The sequence below is a fragment of the Misgurnus anguillicaudatus genome, chromosome 15 (genome assembly GCF_027580225.2).
Source record: "Misgurnus anguillicaudatus chromosome 15, ASM2758022v2, whole genome shotgun sequence".
In the NCBI taxonomy this organism is placed as follows: domain Eukaryota; kingdom Metazoa; phylum Chordata; class Actinopteri; order Cypriniformes; family Cobitidae; genus Misgurnus; species Misgurnus anguillicaudatus.
The window spans coordinates 6642197-6659976 of NC_073351.2; the positions used below are offsets into that span (position 1 = coordinate 6642197).

At 40.4% G+C, this 17780-nt stretch overlaps 1 protein-coding gene across 2 annotated transcripts; it reads left to right on the plus strand.

Moving 5' to 3' along the window:
* The first annotated feature begins 335 nt into the window (after positions 1 to 335).
* Positions 336 to 15713, plus strand: LOC129419248 (uncharacterized). 2 transcript variants are annotated; one of them, XM_073853313.1, is made up of 5 exons: positions 336 to 1045; positions 7822 to 7895; positions 9632 to 9729; positions 13844 to 14922; positions 15140 to 15713. In XM_073853313.1, exons 4-5 carry the CDS (start codon positions 13852 to 13854, stop codon positions 15278 to 15280), a joined length of 1212 nt encoding a protein of 403 aa, XP_073709414.1. In that variant the 5' UTR covers positions 336 to 1045; positions 7822 to 7895; positions 9632 to 9729; positions 13844 to 13851; the 3' UTR covers positions 15281 to 15713. The 2 variants fall into 2 exon arrangements, with proteins under 2 accessions (XP_073709414.1, XP_073709415.1); XM_073853314.1 differs by lacking the exon at positions 336 to 1045 and adding an exon at positions 1775 to 1951.
* Positions 15714 to 17780: the final 2067 nt, after the last annotated feature.

Here is a 17780-nt window from a genome sequence, read left to right on the forward strand (position 1 = left end):
TGCTTTTGAAGCAAATCGGTCACTTTTTGCAGGATATTTAACGTTATTTACAACATTATTAGCATCCATACAGAACTGTGGCAACATATAATGTGCGCTTTTTGCACTCCCGCTCTTTAGGTGGCGCTAAGAGGCTGGTTTTGCCTGCGGTTGGTAGACCATACTCTCTGCGCCACCTACAGAGCGGGAGCGTAGGCGCACTTCCTATTTGGCTGCATTAATGCTTTAAATAAAGTTCAATTTCTTGCAAAAACGGATCGATTTGCTCAAGTCATTATGATTACTTTTGTATTGGATATATCTGCTTTGGTAAAACATGCAGTTGCTGATACTGATTTTATGTTCATTCATTTTGAAAATTAAAACTTTAATAAGGAACCACCCTTGTTTATTTTTCTCTGCACAATGGTAAGCGTTACACCAGCCAGCTGTTTTTGTTAATTACATAAATAAAGTTTTGCCCATTGCATAAATAATACTTTTTTAAATATTTTTGTCCGTCACTATGGTTACAGGCGCCGCTTGTAACTGGCATACGGGTTTAAGGTCGGTTGCTTGTTCATACAGGCAGTGTTCTATTTGTGTCCTTAATTTGCTGTGTGAACAGGACACTTCCAGACTCACACCTGAAAGTAAATACGGTTGTCACTCCCGAAATTTTGTCGTGTGAACGCACCCTTATTGAGGACCATGCAATCTAAAAAGTAATTCAGACGACCTTTAGTCATTACTTAAATATATACATTGTTGTGAAATAAAAAATCAAGTTCAGAGGTACTGTTAGAGTTTTTACTTGTGATTGTTATTTTATCGAGCTAGGATGACACATAAATTATGCCTATTGATTAAATGTATTATCATGACTTGTCAGAGTTTAACTTTTTCACTTAATCAAAAAATAATTTAATTTTAAGTTCTGTTAATGTAAAATACTATTTGATGACGTGTGAATGGCCGGCCCACAGTTTCCGCGCGCATGTTTGAGGATACGATTGCGGTGCCACCACATGCAGCTGAAACTCGTTAAAGTTTAATGTGGTGAATGGTAAGTAATTTTATGCTTAATTGGACATATTTGCACTCAGGATTCTGTTAGTGATATCATGTACTACAACCTAATACTGAAATTTGAGCAGTGTTAATAGTACAGTCTGTTTGCTGAGGTAAAGTTAGCTGTAGTTAACGTTAGCTTGCAGTAGCTAATGGTCGTTCAAGGCCCTATGAATTTAATTTATTCAACAGAAACACTCTGACAGCATGCTCTTTTTGTCTGTTGAGATTGTATTTGAGGAACCATATTTCATTAATAAGGGTTTATAAGCTCATATTTATGTTAAGACAGTTAGTGTGACAAATAATTAGTTAAAACACGGATTATAGGGCTGGGCAATAAAACAATAACGATATGTTTAGAGATACAATTAGCTAATCAATATCTATTAAAAAACGCGTTTGTTATATTTTTTCTTCGTCGGAAGAAACCAAGTTGCAAAGCAAGTTTAGTTTCATGAACAAAGGCACTTGCTCTCTGGTGCATCGTAGGGACCGACGCAACAGCCAATCATGCAACAGTTTGGTTGTGCTAACGTTATATCGTTGTCTCATGTTGGATTCTTCTAGTCTACGGATTCTTCACAGAATCGACATGGAAAGCCTTATTTGATCGGGGAGTGATGTACGTTAACCGATAAGATGACTGACTGCTACACCAATTCTGGCAGGAGCCCGGGTGTGTTTGAACGAGTTAAGAGAGAGACATTACGGCCGCGAGCACGGACTCACTCACTCGCAGTCTTTCTATCCCTTAAGCATACTAATCAAAATGTATGTTACCTTAAAAAAAATCAATTGAGAATTGACACAATGTTAGGTTCAGTAATGAAATGTTTTCTGTGTTGACACAAATTTTGTACAATGTACTACGTTACCGGGATAATCCAACGTTACCATGGTAAGTGTAACCATACATTTTAATTTAATGTTTGATTTTAAGTGAAAATTACACCGGTTATTATTAAGAAAATTGAAGCTTTACGTTGTATTAGAAAGGACAGTAATGTTACAGTTCATGTAAATGTTTTGAAAGGCAAATATATTAAAAGATTAATGTTATACAGTTCACTTAAATGTTTTGAAATGTAAATAATATATTAAAAGATGAATGTTACATGCAGGTTTAAACTAGACAAATATTACCATGTTAAAGGTGCCCTTCCTCTGTCGTTTTTATTGTTTTATACTGTAGTCTGAGGTGTACTCATGACGTTTGCATGGTTTTTACATCCAAAAACATCAAAAGCAATAAGTAATAGGCAATTTTGTACCCTGATTTGGGGCTGGTTAGAGAAATGATCCGCTTTAATGGGCGGGCTGCATTGACGACTTGGAAGTAAACACCCACTGCTATGATTGGATACGTTTTTCGTTCAAACTAACTTTCAATTTAATCTCATGTGTAATCAGTTTAATGTTAACCCTTTAGGCGCCAGAGGTTTTTTCCTAAAACGTTTGATTTTGACATCTTAATTTCAAAAGGCTATATCTTAAACGTGATAAGAGATAGAGACTTTCTGTAAATTAGAGAAATATTAAGGATGACATACAGTTTATGGAGGTAAATAAAATGTCCCATTAAATTTGCATATTATGACGTCATATGTGGCAGCCATCTTGGGTTATAGAATTTTCATGAAAAGTCACATGTTTGAATGATAAAATGCAGCACTTCTTTCCCCCCAAAATGTCCCTCACCTTCTGTATGCTATACTGCACAATACTGAATGCTCAGGTAAATAGTAAGTGGAAACAAACTGTGTAAATCATTACTAATAAATGTCAGAAACAAACCGAATGTATGTAGCAGTAGGCCGGCCTTTTGCTGTAGAGATTTTCCATTTTCTATATACAGTAGGCACTCTGATTTCATGTTTAGCACATATAATCTTATTCATATGACACACAAACACAAGTAGACAAGACCTGTTTAGTTCAAAAGCTCACTCGCCACGGCAAGGCACAGATCATGAGTGAGATGACAAGACAAGACGAGACAAGACGAAAGACAATGTTATTTATTTTTTTTTTTACTTTTTTACTTTTTTTTATTATTTTTTTTTAGCTCACTCGCCACGGCAAGGCACAGATCATGAGTGAGATGACAAGACGAGACAAGACGAAAGACAATGTTGTTATTATTTTTTTTTATTTTATTTTATTTATTTATGTATTTATTTTTAGCTGACAAAGACACACAAATGTGGGATAATGACTCCCTATTCATCCAGGTGACATTTCTTGTAATGTTTCATTGTGTGGTACCTCTCATTGCAAGGCACAACACAAAGACCCACCCCACACTGCCTACACATGTATTTTGTCTGACGGCGGCCTTTAGGGCGGGTTCGATCAGAACAAACTACACAATCTGGTTTACCATCAGCCTGGCAGATAAAGTGGCGCTCAGTGAGTCTCTGTGGCAAGTCTCCCAGTGAGGACGACTTTCGGCCTTTGTTGCTCTCTGTTCTGGAGAAGCCTTCCAGTAAAGCAGTGATGACATCCTGCACGAAGACTTTCAAAGGCTTGTGAGGAGCAGCAGTGCAGCGGCAGTAAATGATGTGGGCATTCCCCATGCTTACACTCAGTGCTTTGGGTGGGCCGGAACGCCCCGGTACTCAGTACCGCCACTTCTAAAAATAGCTCTTGAGCGTACCACCACCTCTCCGTGCGCCCAGAACGTGCTTTTAGCGTACCGGAACGCTCATTTGCACATCTGTTTAAAAATCAGAGGTTTAATTGAATCCTTTGCTGCGCTGCGGCTTTTCAGGGCGCCCTTAATGTACGCTTCCTCATTCGTCCCACCGAGAGCAGAGACTACATTACCCATACACCCTTGCGTTTACAAGTTAAAAGCGCATGCGTCGGACGGTCAGCAGTGTCAACGTGCTCTGGAGAGGTGTGTGAAACGCGCAACCATAGCTGCTCGGTTAAAATGAAAATACAATGAACACTTAATATGCCCTCCTTGTTTTAGACTCTGAGTAGTAAAAGAACACGGTCAGAATCAGGGGACTCGCTGGCTGACATCCCACCAAGCCAGAATGATAGCTGCAGGTCAGACGCAAGCCTTGTAGGTACGTGATAATCTCCGCTGTCGCGGCTGTCAGTTTGGTTCCCCTCGACGCAACTTCGGATTTCCTCAGGCGATGTGCAGAAAACATTCTTCAAATTGTAATAGACATTTAGTTTAATTGCTAAACTACAAGTGAGCGAAATTTAAATGAATTTGAACCACCTACACAGTAGTTTTACCACCCGCAAAATGGAAAACAATGGGACAAAATAAATGACTTTCGAGTTTAAAATGGCCAGTATTTTGTTATTCTTGAACCCATAGACATGGTCTTGGTGTCATTTAAAAAAAAAATGTTAAGCTCTTTCTATCTGAACAACTAGTTTTAGCATTTAACCATGCTGAAAATGTTACTCACATATCTACCTTTTGCACATTTTATTTATGTTCAAAAGCTCTACAGTAGCTCTTTCTAATGGTATATTTTTTCAAAATCCTTTTGCACATTTTATTTATGTTCAAAAGCTCTACAGTAGCTCTTTCCTTTCCAATGGTATTTTTTCAAAATCCTTTTGCACATTTTATTTATGTTCAGTGGCTATTTCTAGCTCAAGCAAATCCAGAAACTTATAAAAGGATTTATTATTTTTTACAAGGTCGTCTGTTGACTGCTGAATATAAAACCCCTTCAATATAGGAGTCGAGTCAGCAAAAAAAAACAAAAAATATATATATATATATATATGAGTACCGGCACCTCTTTTGGGCCACTTAAAGCACTGCTTACACTGAGAATGGCATTAAAAATTCTGTTGTACCATTTCCTTGACCTATGGGGAAAAAGGTAGGTCTTCATTCTTTGGTCTGCTGTGTCAACACCCCCCATGAAAGAATTGTAGTCATCAACACAAACAGGCCTGTTTATCTCCCTATAGCCACTATAAGTGTGTTTGGTCCTGATGCGTTTTCTGACACATGTGTTGCTATGCAGTGTAGAGAGCATTGTAAGGCGCTTTGTATCATGCCACGCACAAGCTAGCATTTTCCCCTTCCTCATGAAAACTGGGTCATCTCCCTTCCTCAATGGTAACTGTTCACGGGTGAGGCCCTTTGGCATCCCCTTCCTCTTACTGCTGACAGTCCCACACAAACCCAAATCATTGCTTGCCAGCTCATCTGCTATGGCTGGTGAGGTGTTATAGCTGTCCATGTACACCTCATGCCCTTTCCCTGTGTACGGGGCCATCAGCTCACGGACAACAAGGTGTGTGGCACCGAAATCAGGGTTTACATTTACACTTTGTCCAGTGTACATGGACCACTGTAGCACATAGCCTGACTTGGCTTCACTCAGAACAAATACTTTGTAGCCATATTTGTCTGGTTTGTTGGGGTTATACATTTTAAGTGTTGATTTCCCTTTGAATGCAATGGTCATTTCATCCAGTGACAGCTGCTTAGATGGACCATACACTGCTGAAAACCGGGGAATGACCAAATTGATGATCGGGCGGATTTTGAATAGCCTGTCATAGCCTGGCTGACCCCTCTCAACACAATCCTTATTATTGGTGAAATGAAGGAAAGACAAAATCATCTCAAATCTATTTCTGGACATCACCTTGCCAAATCCAGGTGTTGCTGTTGGCCAATATTCGGCCCAATAATCCTCCAACTCTGACTTCTCTATCAGACCCATACTCAAATGCAGAGAAAAGAAGGCTTTCATTTCACTGACAGTTACGTCTGACCATTTATGAAATCTTGAGTGTGGCTGGAGTTGATGGGAGGCTAAAAACTGATGGGCGTAGCGATTTGTCTCAATTACCAGTAAATTCCAGAAATCATCAGACAGGAAAAGTGATAGAAAATCTAGGGGCGAATTGGCATTAGTGAGTTCTCTTTTCCCCAAATATCCAGTTGGCTGATCAAAGGGCGTGATCCAGCTTTGGTACTCCTCCTCATTAGTCAAGTACTTAAAGCCGGCATTCCTATCATCTTGCGATAGACTAACATTATGCATAATGGCTCTGCCCCGTGTAACTCCGCCTCTGCTCCTGCTACGAGCCGCACGGCCAGATCTGCCACGCATGCGCGCCGATAGACTAATGTTATGCATAATGGCTCCTCTGCCCCGTGTAACACCGCCTCTGCTCCTGCTACGAGCCGCACGGCCAGATCTGCCTCGTATGCGCGCCGAGTGGAGAGAATTTGCACAGCTGGGATTATTGCCCTTATTGTCGGCGTGATTGTGTGCACGGGACGGAGCACTGGAAGTCGGCCGCTCGCCCGACAGACTCCCAGAGCCCGCTCGGGAAGACGCAGCTCGCTCTACATTGCATTCACGGTAAAAAGACTGGACGCGCATATTACCTCCAGCCTCATTCCCCACACCTGTAACACGCCTGCTACCCCGATGAATTCCCCGACCCCGTGTAACATTCCCACCACTGACATTTGGCAAAGGATTCATCATTTGTGCTTGATGTATGGCTACACTTTCACTTTGTCCCGCTGCACGATTGCAAAGCAGGGGCGCGTCTGAATCATGGTCACTAAACGAATCACCGTCATCTTCTGAAGGCAGATATTCCCCTTCAGAGTCAGTGTCGGCGAATAAAAGACCCAACACTTCATTGCAGGTAAGCTTTTTTGATGCCATTATATGATAATGTATTGAAAAAACTTGCTGATAAAATGACTCGCTTGCACGCTAGCTATGCTGTTGCGCGCACTGATTCAATGCGCTCTTGCTCTAAGATTTTGTATAGAAGCATGATGTTTTTCTGAGTCGGGTATAAAGTGTGACATGTCTGCCATCTAGTGGAGGGGAGGATGAACAAAATTTGACACCCCATTGACAGAATCGGCAGTTACATTCAGTGACGCATCTTGTCGACAAAAGTCGACCGTGGCGCCTAGAGGGTTAAGTGAGTGTCTTAAAACACAGTGTCTTTCTTACACGCATATTTTATCATAAACCATTTTGACACACACATGCGTGTCTTCTATCGTAAACTCACGCACAAAAACACAAACACACACACACACACACACATGTCTTTTATCGTAAACCCTTTGGATGCGCGTGTAGCAGCGCACGCACGCACGCAAAAACACACACAAACGTCTTTACATAAACCCTTTCGACGCGCGTGTAACAAACGCACAAACACACACATGTGTCTTTTATCACATTCGATGCGTGTGCATCATGAATTCGCGCGAATCGTGTCCCTCTGAAGAGAAGTCCCGGCCGCAACTGATAGTGACAGATAGTACTAAAGTGTTTTACTCACACAAACACGCGTGTCTTTTATTATAAACCCTTTCAACGTGTGTGCAACATGAATTCGAGTCCCTTGGAAGAGAAAACACCGGCCGCCACAGTGACACATAGTACTAAAGTGTTTTACTCACACAAACACGTGTGTCTTTTATCATAAACCCTTTCAAAGCGTGTGCAGCAAGAATTCGCGTCCCTCGGAAGAGAAAACACCGGCCGCCACAGTGACACATAGGAATAAAGTGTTTTACTCACATAAGCTCCGCCATTCTGTCCGGATCCAATATTGATAGAGGAGCATTGCTTTTTAATCGCAGTGTGTCTTCAAATCCAGCGTTCTTCTGAACATCCAAACATGTAGCAACTGTTTATCTTATTACCAGCATTAAAACAATGCTTGCTTTAAAATTGACCCCATAAACTAACTTGTTTTAATCTAACTAACTTAATTTATCTCCCTACTCAGGTCTGCAGTCACTTTGCTGTGTGTCTTGCAAGGACAAAAAACTTGTATCTGGTGTCGTAGACCAAGTGATTCAAGTTGAGTGATCAGTAATCAGCCTCTTTAACACTCTGGGGTCGACGGTGGCGCGGGCGCCGCAAAGTCTTTATTTTTCAATCACTCCGCAAAGAGAGTTAGATAACTCTGCTGATTTTGGTCATACAGACATGATTTATACATCATTTAAAACGTTAAAGTGTCTAGTTTTTTTCTGTCCACTCCCAATAAAAACAGAATGTTGTGCTTTTCGCAAAATTAAGAAAATAAACATGATGCGTGTTTTGTTCTCTCTCCCTCAGTGAAGTCCTTTCAGAAACACGTCAGAAAAATTAACTGTAACTTAACGAATACTTGTCATATCAACAAAAGATACATATCTACATAATGCTTGGAATGTCTGCTTTTGGAAGATGTAAATGAAATCGAAAACAAATATTGTAATTCGTTGTTAACTGTGTTAGAAGAGGGAGATGTACCGTCTTTCTCGTGTTCCTGCATTATCTATAATGAGCCACGCCCCGCTCCATTGAAGAGAAGAGCAGAGATCATCCATATTCATTAGTCAACCCCAGTCAATGGAGACTCCGTCTCTGTAGCCATTCAATCAGTGGCAGTGCTGTGTTGAGTTTTAATCCAAGTGTTGGTGACATGACATTTACTTGTTTACTCAGACTGTAACTTAAGTTATCTCCAGACGCGAGTGTGTGTGCTTCATCAAACAGACGCGATCGACGTCCAAACGCACACACAAATAACTTACCTCATATTTGACGCGCTTTGTGGTATCATTATAAGATATGCGATTGTAAACATCACATCTACTTGTTTACTCGCGCCTAAAGTTATCTCCAAACAGACGCGAGTGTGTGTGCTTCGTCAGTGACGCGATGTCCAAACGCACACACAAACACGATGCCTCATATTTGACCCGCTTTGTGGTATTCTTATAAAAGGTGCCATTGCAAACATCACATCTACTTGTTTACTCGCGCATAAAGTTATTATGCAGCTCATTATGCAAGTGTTTTGTTCTTCAGCTGTCAATCACAGATTATTCAAGAGCTTCCAGCCTCCTTGCATATTGCCTTCCTAACCAAAAAGTGACTTTGAAATTGTAAATCAATATTATTGTCTTATGTAAATGAGTAAGCAGAATGATTTTCACATCATTTTAAAGAAAAAACTCTAGACTACTAGATCCTGTATTGAAAAGTCTTGGGAAAACATGTTTAGTATGAGTTTTTTTTACTTATATCAGTCACTTAAAATTTTAGCTTTTTCAAAAACCACGCATAAACATTTTTCTCTCAAAAATACAAACATGTACATACATGTTGATCATATAATATAGTAGCCCAGTTTGTGCTGAACACAGTGTTATAAGACTTTTGCCATTATTATGTTTTTAAGCAACTGAAAAAAGCACAAATGTCAGTGCATGTCAAAACTTCTCCAGGGCCCTAAAAACCCCTTAGACCCCAGAGGGTTAAAGGCGGAGTCCACGATGTTTGAATAACGCTTTGGAAAATTAGACGGGCCGTCTACCAAAACACACTTATACCCAATCAAATCAAATCAAATGCCGGGTTGCGTATGTGTGGGGCGGGTCTATCAACAGAAGGTCCGGATTCTATTGGGGTAGGGGCGTGTTTGTTTAGGTGATTTCAAATATCAACATTGGCTTTCAAACATCATGGACTCCGCCTTTAAGTAAGTTGTGCAGTTGTGTTCACACACCTCATTGAATAATTTTACTTAATTTATCTCCCTATAGGTCTTCAGTCACTTTGTCGGTTGCCTTGAAAGGACAAAAAACTTGCCTTCATCTTCTTGTATCCTGGTGCCGTGGACCGTGGTTCAAGTGGAGACGTGGTCAGTGTGCAAGTGTGAGAAAGAAACATGAAATATGGATTGGCCTTGCAAAATCTGTAAATTTGCGACCCCTACTAAAGACGAGTTGTTGAAACATTATAGGTTACGTCATATCCACGGTGGGCAACCTCTGCCATGTCCTTACCTGGATTGTTTTTGTTCATTTAAATCATGGGGTAGCCTGAAATCACATATATCACGGAAACACTCAACTCACTCAACAAGAGTGAGAACCTCTGAAATACTTAGTTTCTGGTGCCAGTTCTGTAATGTAGGCACATTCTCCAACGAGAAAGAGTATTTTGAACACTTTCGTCAACATTTGAAAAAGCAAGAAACTGTCACTTGTGTTTTCAAAAATTGTCATTTCAAAACTAATAACTATGGAACCTTTGCTTCACATAGAAATCGTAAGCATACTCCCCACTCATTAGACGACTTCAAAGACGAGGTGATAAAGAGGCATGAAAACACTGCACAAGCAGATCAGTGCAGTGATTGGGTTAATCAGGAGGGTGAGCAGTCGGATATTGATGAGATTAGAGATGATGATGTAAGAGTACTGCCAAAATTGATTGAAAGAAGCTTGGCTCATTTAATGTTGAAATTAGAGAGTTCCTTTCATGTACCCAACCAATGCATTGATGAGCTTGTAGAGGAGTTGCATTTTATTTCTCATTCAGCCTCTGGTCCCATCATGAAAGATATTTTACAGTCTTGCTTGCAGAGGCACAACTGTGTAATTGATGAAACCATTGTATCTGAAATGGTGAACGACATTTGTGGTGCTAACCCTATTAGTTCTGCCCTCTGTGATGATGGTCCTCTTTCCTCTGCTTTTAAAAGAAGAAAGTATTTTAACAAACATTTTTCTGTTGTTGAACCGATTGAATATGTTCTTAGTAGAGAGAGCAGCTTCCAGTATGTCCCCATTCTAAAGTCATTACTTGAGGTTTTTAGCAAGAAATATATACAAGACCTGATCTTGAGTGAGGCAGAAGCTCAGAGTACTGTGTACAAGTCATTTCATGACGGCACCTTTTACAAAACCAATGAGCTGTTCTCAGGAAGCGACCATACCATTGCTCTCAATCTCTATGTGGACGACTTTGAGATATGCAATCCTCTTGGTACATCCAGGAAAAAACACAAAATCACAGCTGTGTATTGGGTGTTAGCTGATGTCCCCTCATTGCTTAGATCTGAACTAAACTAATCTTCTTAGCAATCCTGTGCAAGGCAGAGGATGTGAAGAGATTTGGTTACAGTGCTGTGTTGGAGCCACTGCTCAAAGATCTTGTGTACTTAGAGGAGGAAGGACTGTATGTCCCAGCGTTGGGCAGAACAGTTAAAGGTACAGTGTTTAGTGTGGTTGCAGATAATCTAGGTGCCCATTCTTTGGGGGGATTTGTTGAGAGCTTTTCCGGTTCATATGTCTGTAGATTTTGTCTAGGTGAAAAGGCATGTTTTCAAGATGGAGAAGTAAGAACAGGCGCATTTCCACCCAGAACGAAAGAACAACATGCACTGCATATTCAGGCTGTACAGGATAATGATAGTTTGGTGCATGTGTATGGCGTGAAGAGACAGTGTGTACTGACAGCAAAACTCAAATATTTTGATGTTTTGTCTGGGTATCCGCCTGATATGTTGCATGATCTCTTTGAAGGTATAGTGCCCCTAGAAATAGCACTGTGCCTCAGAGTGTTCATACAGAATAAATACTTCACTCTTGAAGAGCTGAACAAATGCATCAAAGAGTTCCCCTATAAATGGTCAGACAAAACTGATGCACCACAGCCTGTCTCTGCGAACTTTACAACGCGGAAAAGTGTGGGGGCCAATGCCCACGAGAACTGGACTTTGCTGCGACTCTTGCCACTCATGATTGGATCGAAAATCCCTAAAGGAGAACCAGCATGGGAAGTGCTTCTTGTGCTCAGAGACATTGTTGAGCTTGTTGTTAGCCAAGTCCACACAGAGAAGACCATTTGCTTCCTGGAAAGTAAGATATCTGAGCATAAACACAGGTTTCTCATGGTTTTCCCAGAGCAGCACCTCATCCCAAAACACCATTTCCTTGAACATTATCCAGAACTGATCAGGGCTTATGGTCCTCTAGTGTCACTGTGGCAATGAGGTTTGAGGCAAAGCACAGCTTTTTTAAGCGTGTTGTCAGACATACTCGTAGCTTTAGAAATGTTCTGCTGTCACTTGCCCAACCCATCCTCACCCCATGTCATCAATATTTGACGACACTTGACCATTTGTCAATATGTGACGGGGAGGGTATACCTTTCGCATCATTTTTTGACGAACTGGGGACTTCAATACTATTACGTGCGTTGCATTCTCTTTCCTATTTTCTTACCATTTTCGCGTCGGTTTAGGGTTAGGTTTACATAATGACATCCCTACCCAAACCTAACTCTAACCCCAACGCCAGGTGACAACTGTCGTACCTAACTCTAACCCCAACGCCAGGTGACAACTGTTTAATTTCGCGTACACTGTTTAATTTTGCGTAATCTAACCCTAAACCGACGCGAAAATGGTAAGAAAATAGGAAAGAGAATGCAACGGACGTAATAGTATTGAAGTCCCCAGTTCGTCAAAAAAGGTATACCCTCCCCGTCACATATTGACAAATGGTCAAGTGTCGTCAAATATTGACGACATGGGGTGAGGATGTGTTGACTTGCCATGAAGCATCAGTTATTGCTTGCTTATAACCAACATGATTCTAGAGCTGTCAGACCTCAACTACAGGCTACAACACTGTCTACAGTAGATGTTAGTGTGCTGAGAGAGGATATCCAAGAAGCACTGCAGGCTAAGTTTCCTGGTGAGACATGTGTCCAGATAGCCAAAAGTGTGTGTTACAGGAGCACCAAGTACGCCAGTGGAATGATCTTGGCTAATGGATCCACTGGTGGTCTGCCAGATTTTGTGGAGTTGATCCAAATTGTGGTTGTGAAGGGCAGTGTTGGGTTCATTGCGAAAGGTCTGACTGCTTGGTCAGTTGAGCATCTGAGGAGCTATGTGCTTGAGAAAAACGGTCCTGTGAAAGTCATAGAGCCAGCTGAGCTATCAGACGTGTTCCCATTAATATCTTACATCTGTGGTGGAACAAGCATTATGACTCTAAAGCGCAGCATTTATGTTCCATAGATGGCCATACTTTTTGGAGATTTTCAGATGAAATGCTACAAATTCGCATATTGTATTCTTCCTACTGTGTTTAGACTTGGCATATACAGTAAATGTGTTCCTAATTTCCATACCTAGAGGTCTAATATAGTATGCTCTTAAAGGAGAACTTTGGGCAATTTTAACATTGAGCTTATTGTTTTTGTAAATTTGGAGTTCTGTCAATACAAAGAAGAACAACAAAAATCGGTGTGGCCTACACAGTGTTATGCTTGTTTTAAAATTTGCACCCTGTGAACTTCCACTGGGCCAGTTTTAAACCTGCTTTTAGCCTCTTAACATCCTTGATGTGATATTTTAAGTGCCCAGCCATTATGAGTGATTCCCTCAATAGTGAACACAGTGAATCTGACTGCAGTAGAAAAATATGTAAAATATTGATGTTAATTCAGCCAGCCACATATCTGTATTCACATCCTGTTTTCGATTTAAGTCCACAGTAGTCGATTGTCCAGTTTGCACGCGTAATTAAGCTACGGTGGAGACTCAGACGTGTGTGAACTCGACAATCGACTACTGTGGACTTCGACTGAAAACAGGAAGAAAATACAGGCATGTACGGTGGCTGAATTAGCATCAGTTTTATTCATATTTTTCACATCTACCGCAGTCAGATTCACAGAGGTTCACAATTAAGGTAATCACTCATAAAAGCTGGGCACTTGATGTTAAGAGGCTAAAAGCAGGTTTAAAACTGGCTCCGATGAATTCGACAGGGTGCAAATTTTAAAAAAGAGGGTAACACAGTGTAGACAACACAGATTTTTGTCATTGTTCTGTGTACTGACAGCACTCCAAATTTACAAATAATTGAGCTCAATGTTAAAATTCACCAGAGTTCTTCTTGAACATTATTCACCATTTACTAAAAATGATTGAAACATGTAAAACATTTTGTGTACAGGATGCAGAATGTCACAACCAATTCAACTCAGAGTGATTCTTGCGGATCATGATGTCCGTAAATTAGTACTACCATCTGGAATCCCTGAGACAGTGGATAACCTTCACTCAGTCATTCGTGATGCATTTTACATTGCCAGAGACTTTAGTCTTGACTATAAAGATGTTGATTTTGGCGAGTTTTTCACCCTTTTTTCTACAACTGATGTCAAGGATAAGGACACAATCAAGGTTGTGTTTCTCCAGAACCAGGAGCCTGAAATAACTTTAACCTTAACTGATGTGACCAACACTGTAACTGATGTGACCAACACTGTAACTGATGTGACAAACATGACTGATCAGCCTTGTGAGCAGCACTCTGTTGACGACACGGCATCTGTATCAACCGATGACACACTGATTCTTTCATCTGAAGATAGTCCAGGCCACCGTTCCCAGCGCTGGCCAGCTCGTTTTTCAATTCCCAGCATTTCTGGCCTCAAAGAGATCCAAATTCAATCAGGCAATGAGAGCTTCAAAAGAGATGGGATTGTTCTCTCTACAAAATATTTAATTCCTCTACTCCCAGACATCCTTGGAAAACTAGCAGAGGCTATTTATGAGTACACTGCTTATCCATCTAGTCTGCAGATCAGTGAGGTTGCAGAGGCCCTCACTCAAAAGCATCCCTGCTTCAAAGAACCAGGTTCTTTTAATGGATCCTATGGATGGGCGCAGCGCCTAAAATATAAGATGAACAATTTTAGAAGCAAACTTCGAGGTCTTGGCTGTCCTGAAGTTAAGGTGAACTCGTTCAAGAGAAAACAAACACATGACCATTATCCGGCAAAGAATCTGAAAAAACCAAAGAAGGCTGAGGTTAATTACCTACCCCCTCATGCTCAAGGTGAAACTACTGCAAGTTTGGAGAAAGAGAGAGAGGAGCTCCTAAGTGAAATAATGAAAAGGGACAACTCCAGGGTGGTAGCTCAGAAAATGGCCAAGACGTTCAGCCTTCGTCGGGAGGAAATAGTAAAAGAGGTCCCTGCCATCAGTGACTGCATGAAGCGCTGGCCTGCGCTTTTCACAGAAGCACAGGTGAGAATATAAAATGTTTATTAAACCATTATTTTGTACTGTGGATTGATACAATGTGGATTCACGTCCACAATTATAAATAAATATAATAATACAGAAATAGCCTTTTTAGCTCTAAAATATTTTCTTTTTTTTACATTTAAAATTTTAATTCTGCATTTATTTGTTTATTTATACTTATGTCATGTTTGGTCCTTCATACTGGTGTGTCTTGTAGATAAATGAAGAATTTAAGAGGATTACAACAGTTAGCCTTGAATCAACCTTTCTGGCCAAGCTTGACCAATGCACCCCCGAAATTGATGGCCTTGACCCAATCAAAAGGAGGAGCTGCAGGCCTGAAAATAAGGCAGATTAAGGATATGCTTCTTGAGGTATAACAACTAACTTTATTATGAATAGACCTTTATTTAAATGTTTCTGTCTAATTGTTTCATGTCAATTGTCAAAATGGCTGCTATGAACAAGGTCAACTGCAGAATTCTCACAATTGCAAGCAGATTCAGGATTGAATGGGAGAGGAAAAGGGTGCATATGTGGGTGTGCAGATGAAAACTTATAAAATATAGCCTGACCAAATTACACACATCTATAGAAGATACTTAAGCTTCATTTTGACGTTTGAATGGAGTCTGTAGCTAAAAGTATGCAGGAATAATGTACATTTTAAAAAGCCTGAAAAATTGTATAAAAATACAAAAAAGAAACTACAATAACAATAGGGTCTTTGCCGCCAGGCAAGGGCTGGAGTCCTCACCCTCTTGCCATTCGACTCGGTCCCTAACTAACACTTTTTTATTATTATTATTGTCATGATTTGGCTAAACATGCATCCGGATTTTTTAACACCTGATCTTTTTTCCATGAAAAGCGTAGAGAAATTGCCATTCGCTGCCTCATAGTCTATCTTGGAGAGAAGGAGGAGGACATTTTCAAACAGTACCGCGCAAGTATTCTAGTATGCTTTTCATTTTTACTTTTGTTTGAACTGCATGTCTCTGTACCCTGCAAGTAAGCCTACGATGGCCCTTTATGGGCCCACTTAGGGCTAGTCTAAGGGCCCCACGCAGGTTTACTCATTGGCAAAACGTTGGCCCTTTAGCGCTGGCCCTGTGCGGGCAGCCCTCACTTAGCCCCCAGGAAGCCCTCATACAGCACAATCCCCAGAGTTAAATGACACTGCTGGATGTATATATATATCCCAATCTTACAGAGTGTTAAAAAGTAACAATGAAGCAGAATTAAAAGCTCTGTTATCCTCTTTCTCAACATCTCTGTCTGAAACCTAAAATTGCATTTCACATCTTACTTCTAGAATCATTTTCTTAACTTATGTTAAGATGTTGGCTGTTTCATTTAAAGTCACCATTATTGTGATCAGTGGTTGTTTTAGTTGGACTTTGACCCTTGACCGTTGGCTTGTTAGTGTTTTCTAGCTGCTATACTGTATCTAAGAGTGTTTAAAACACATGTTATAGCAAAGAAAAGGCAATTGTAATTGAATATTGATTGTTGATACATAAACATTGTCAAACATAATCATTTAATGAACAGACTTATTAATATAGTTTTCCCCCCTCATCAGAAGCATCCTTTTCTGTTAATAATGAAATACTACAGTGTAAGGTCCAAAACTCTCGTAGCAGTTTATCATTCTGAAGGATTTTGATAGTGTGTGCATAAACATTAACCACTGCACAATGTAGCTGCACAGACATCAAGAATCAGAGTATGAATCTCAACAATGGTGACAAAGAAAATAGTAAAAAATTTCATTATTTATTCATGCCGCAGTGCATTCTGGGAGTCCTGGATGAGATTTGTAATTTGTTGATACCCGGCATGCATTGCAGCACGAAGCTTTTCATTTTATTGTCACCATCATTGTGATTCATACTCTGATTCTTGATATTTGTTTGTCTACATTATAGAGCAGTTAATTTTAAGTGTCAGTGTTTCAAAATTCTTCAGAAAGACAAACTGCTAAGAGAGAGCTGGATCTCATACTGTAGTATCACATTGTCAGTGAAAGATCCTTCTGATAAGTGTACAAACAATAAATTAATACATACGTTTTTATATGATGATGTTTAGACTTTATTTACTGAACTGACCACCACCAAAGGATCGCACTCTGCCATAACAAACATGTCTTAAACACACAAAGTTATAGCAATCAAAAGACTGAACAAGGCAACAGTCAAGAGTTAAGAAAATCTCAACCTAAAGTAAGAAAATGACTCTACAAGTAAGATGTAAAATGCAATTTTAGGTTTCAGACAGAGATGGTGAGAAAGGGGATAACACAGCTTTTAATTCTGTTTCATTGTTACTTTTTAACACTCTGTAAGATTGGGACAATATATACATCCAGCAGTGTTCATTTAACTCTGGGGTTTTCTCTATGTGAGGGCTGCCCATGCAGAGCCAGCGCTAAGGGGCCAACGTTTCGCCAGTGAGCAAACCTGTGCGGGGCCCTTAAGCTATGCCCATACAGGCCCATCGTAAGCTTACTTGCAGGGTAGCCTTCCTATGTTGGTGGTGATCGGAGTGCAACCATCGTAGTCTAGGGAACCAAGATCCTGCAGGGGATAGATGTCGCCAGATCCTGTGCTTTGCTAATGGGGGTAATCTATGCTCTTAACCTTAGCTATCCGAAGCAGTTGAAATTTACCTTTGAGGCATTCCAGAAGCCTTGCCCTGAGCTTGATGGACAAAAAGGCAGCTCTAAAGTAATGAACCTCAAGTATGGTATTTTCTAGAGCGGACTTGATTGCCCTTGCGTGAGGGAGCTCCTCACATCTCACACAGGTGTTCTTTTGTTTCTGTTATTGTATGAATACCTACTGAGTGAAATC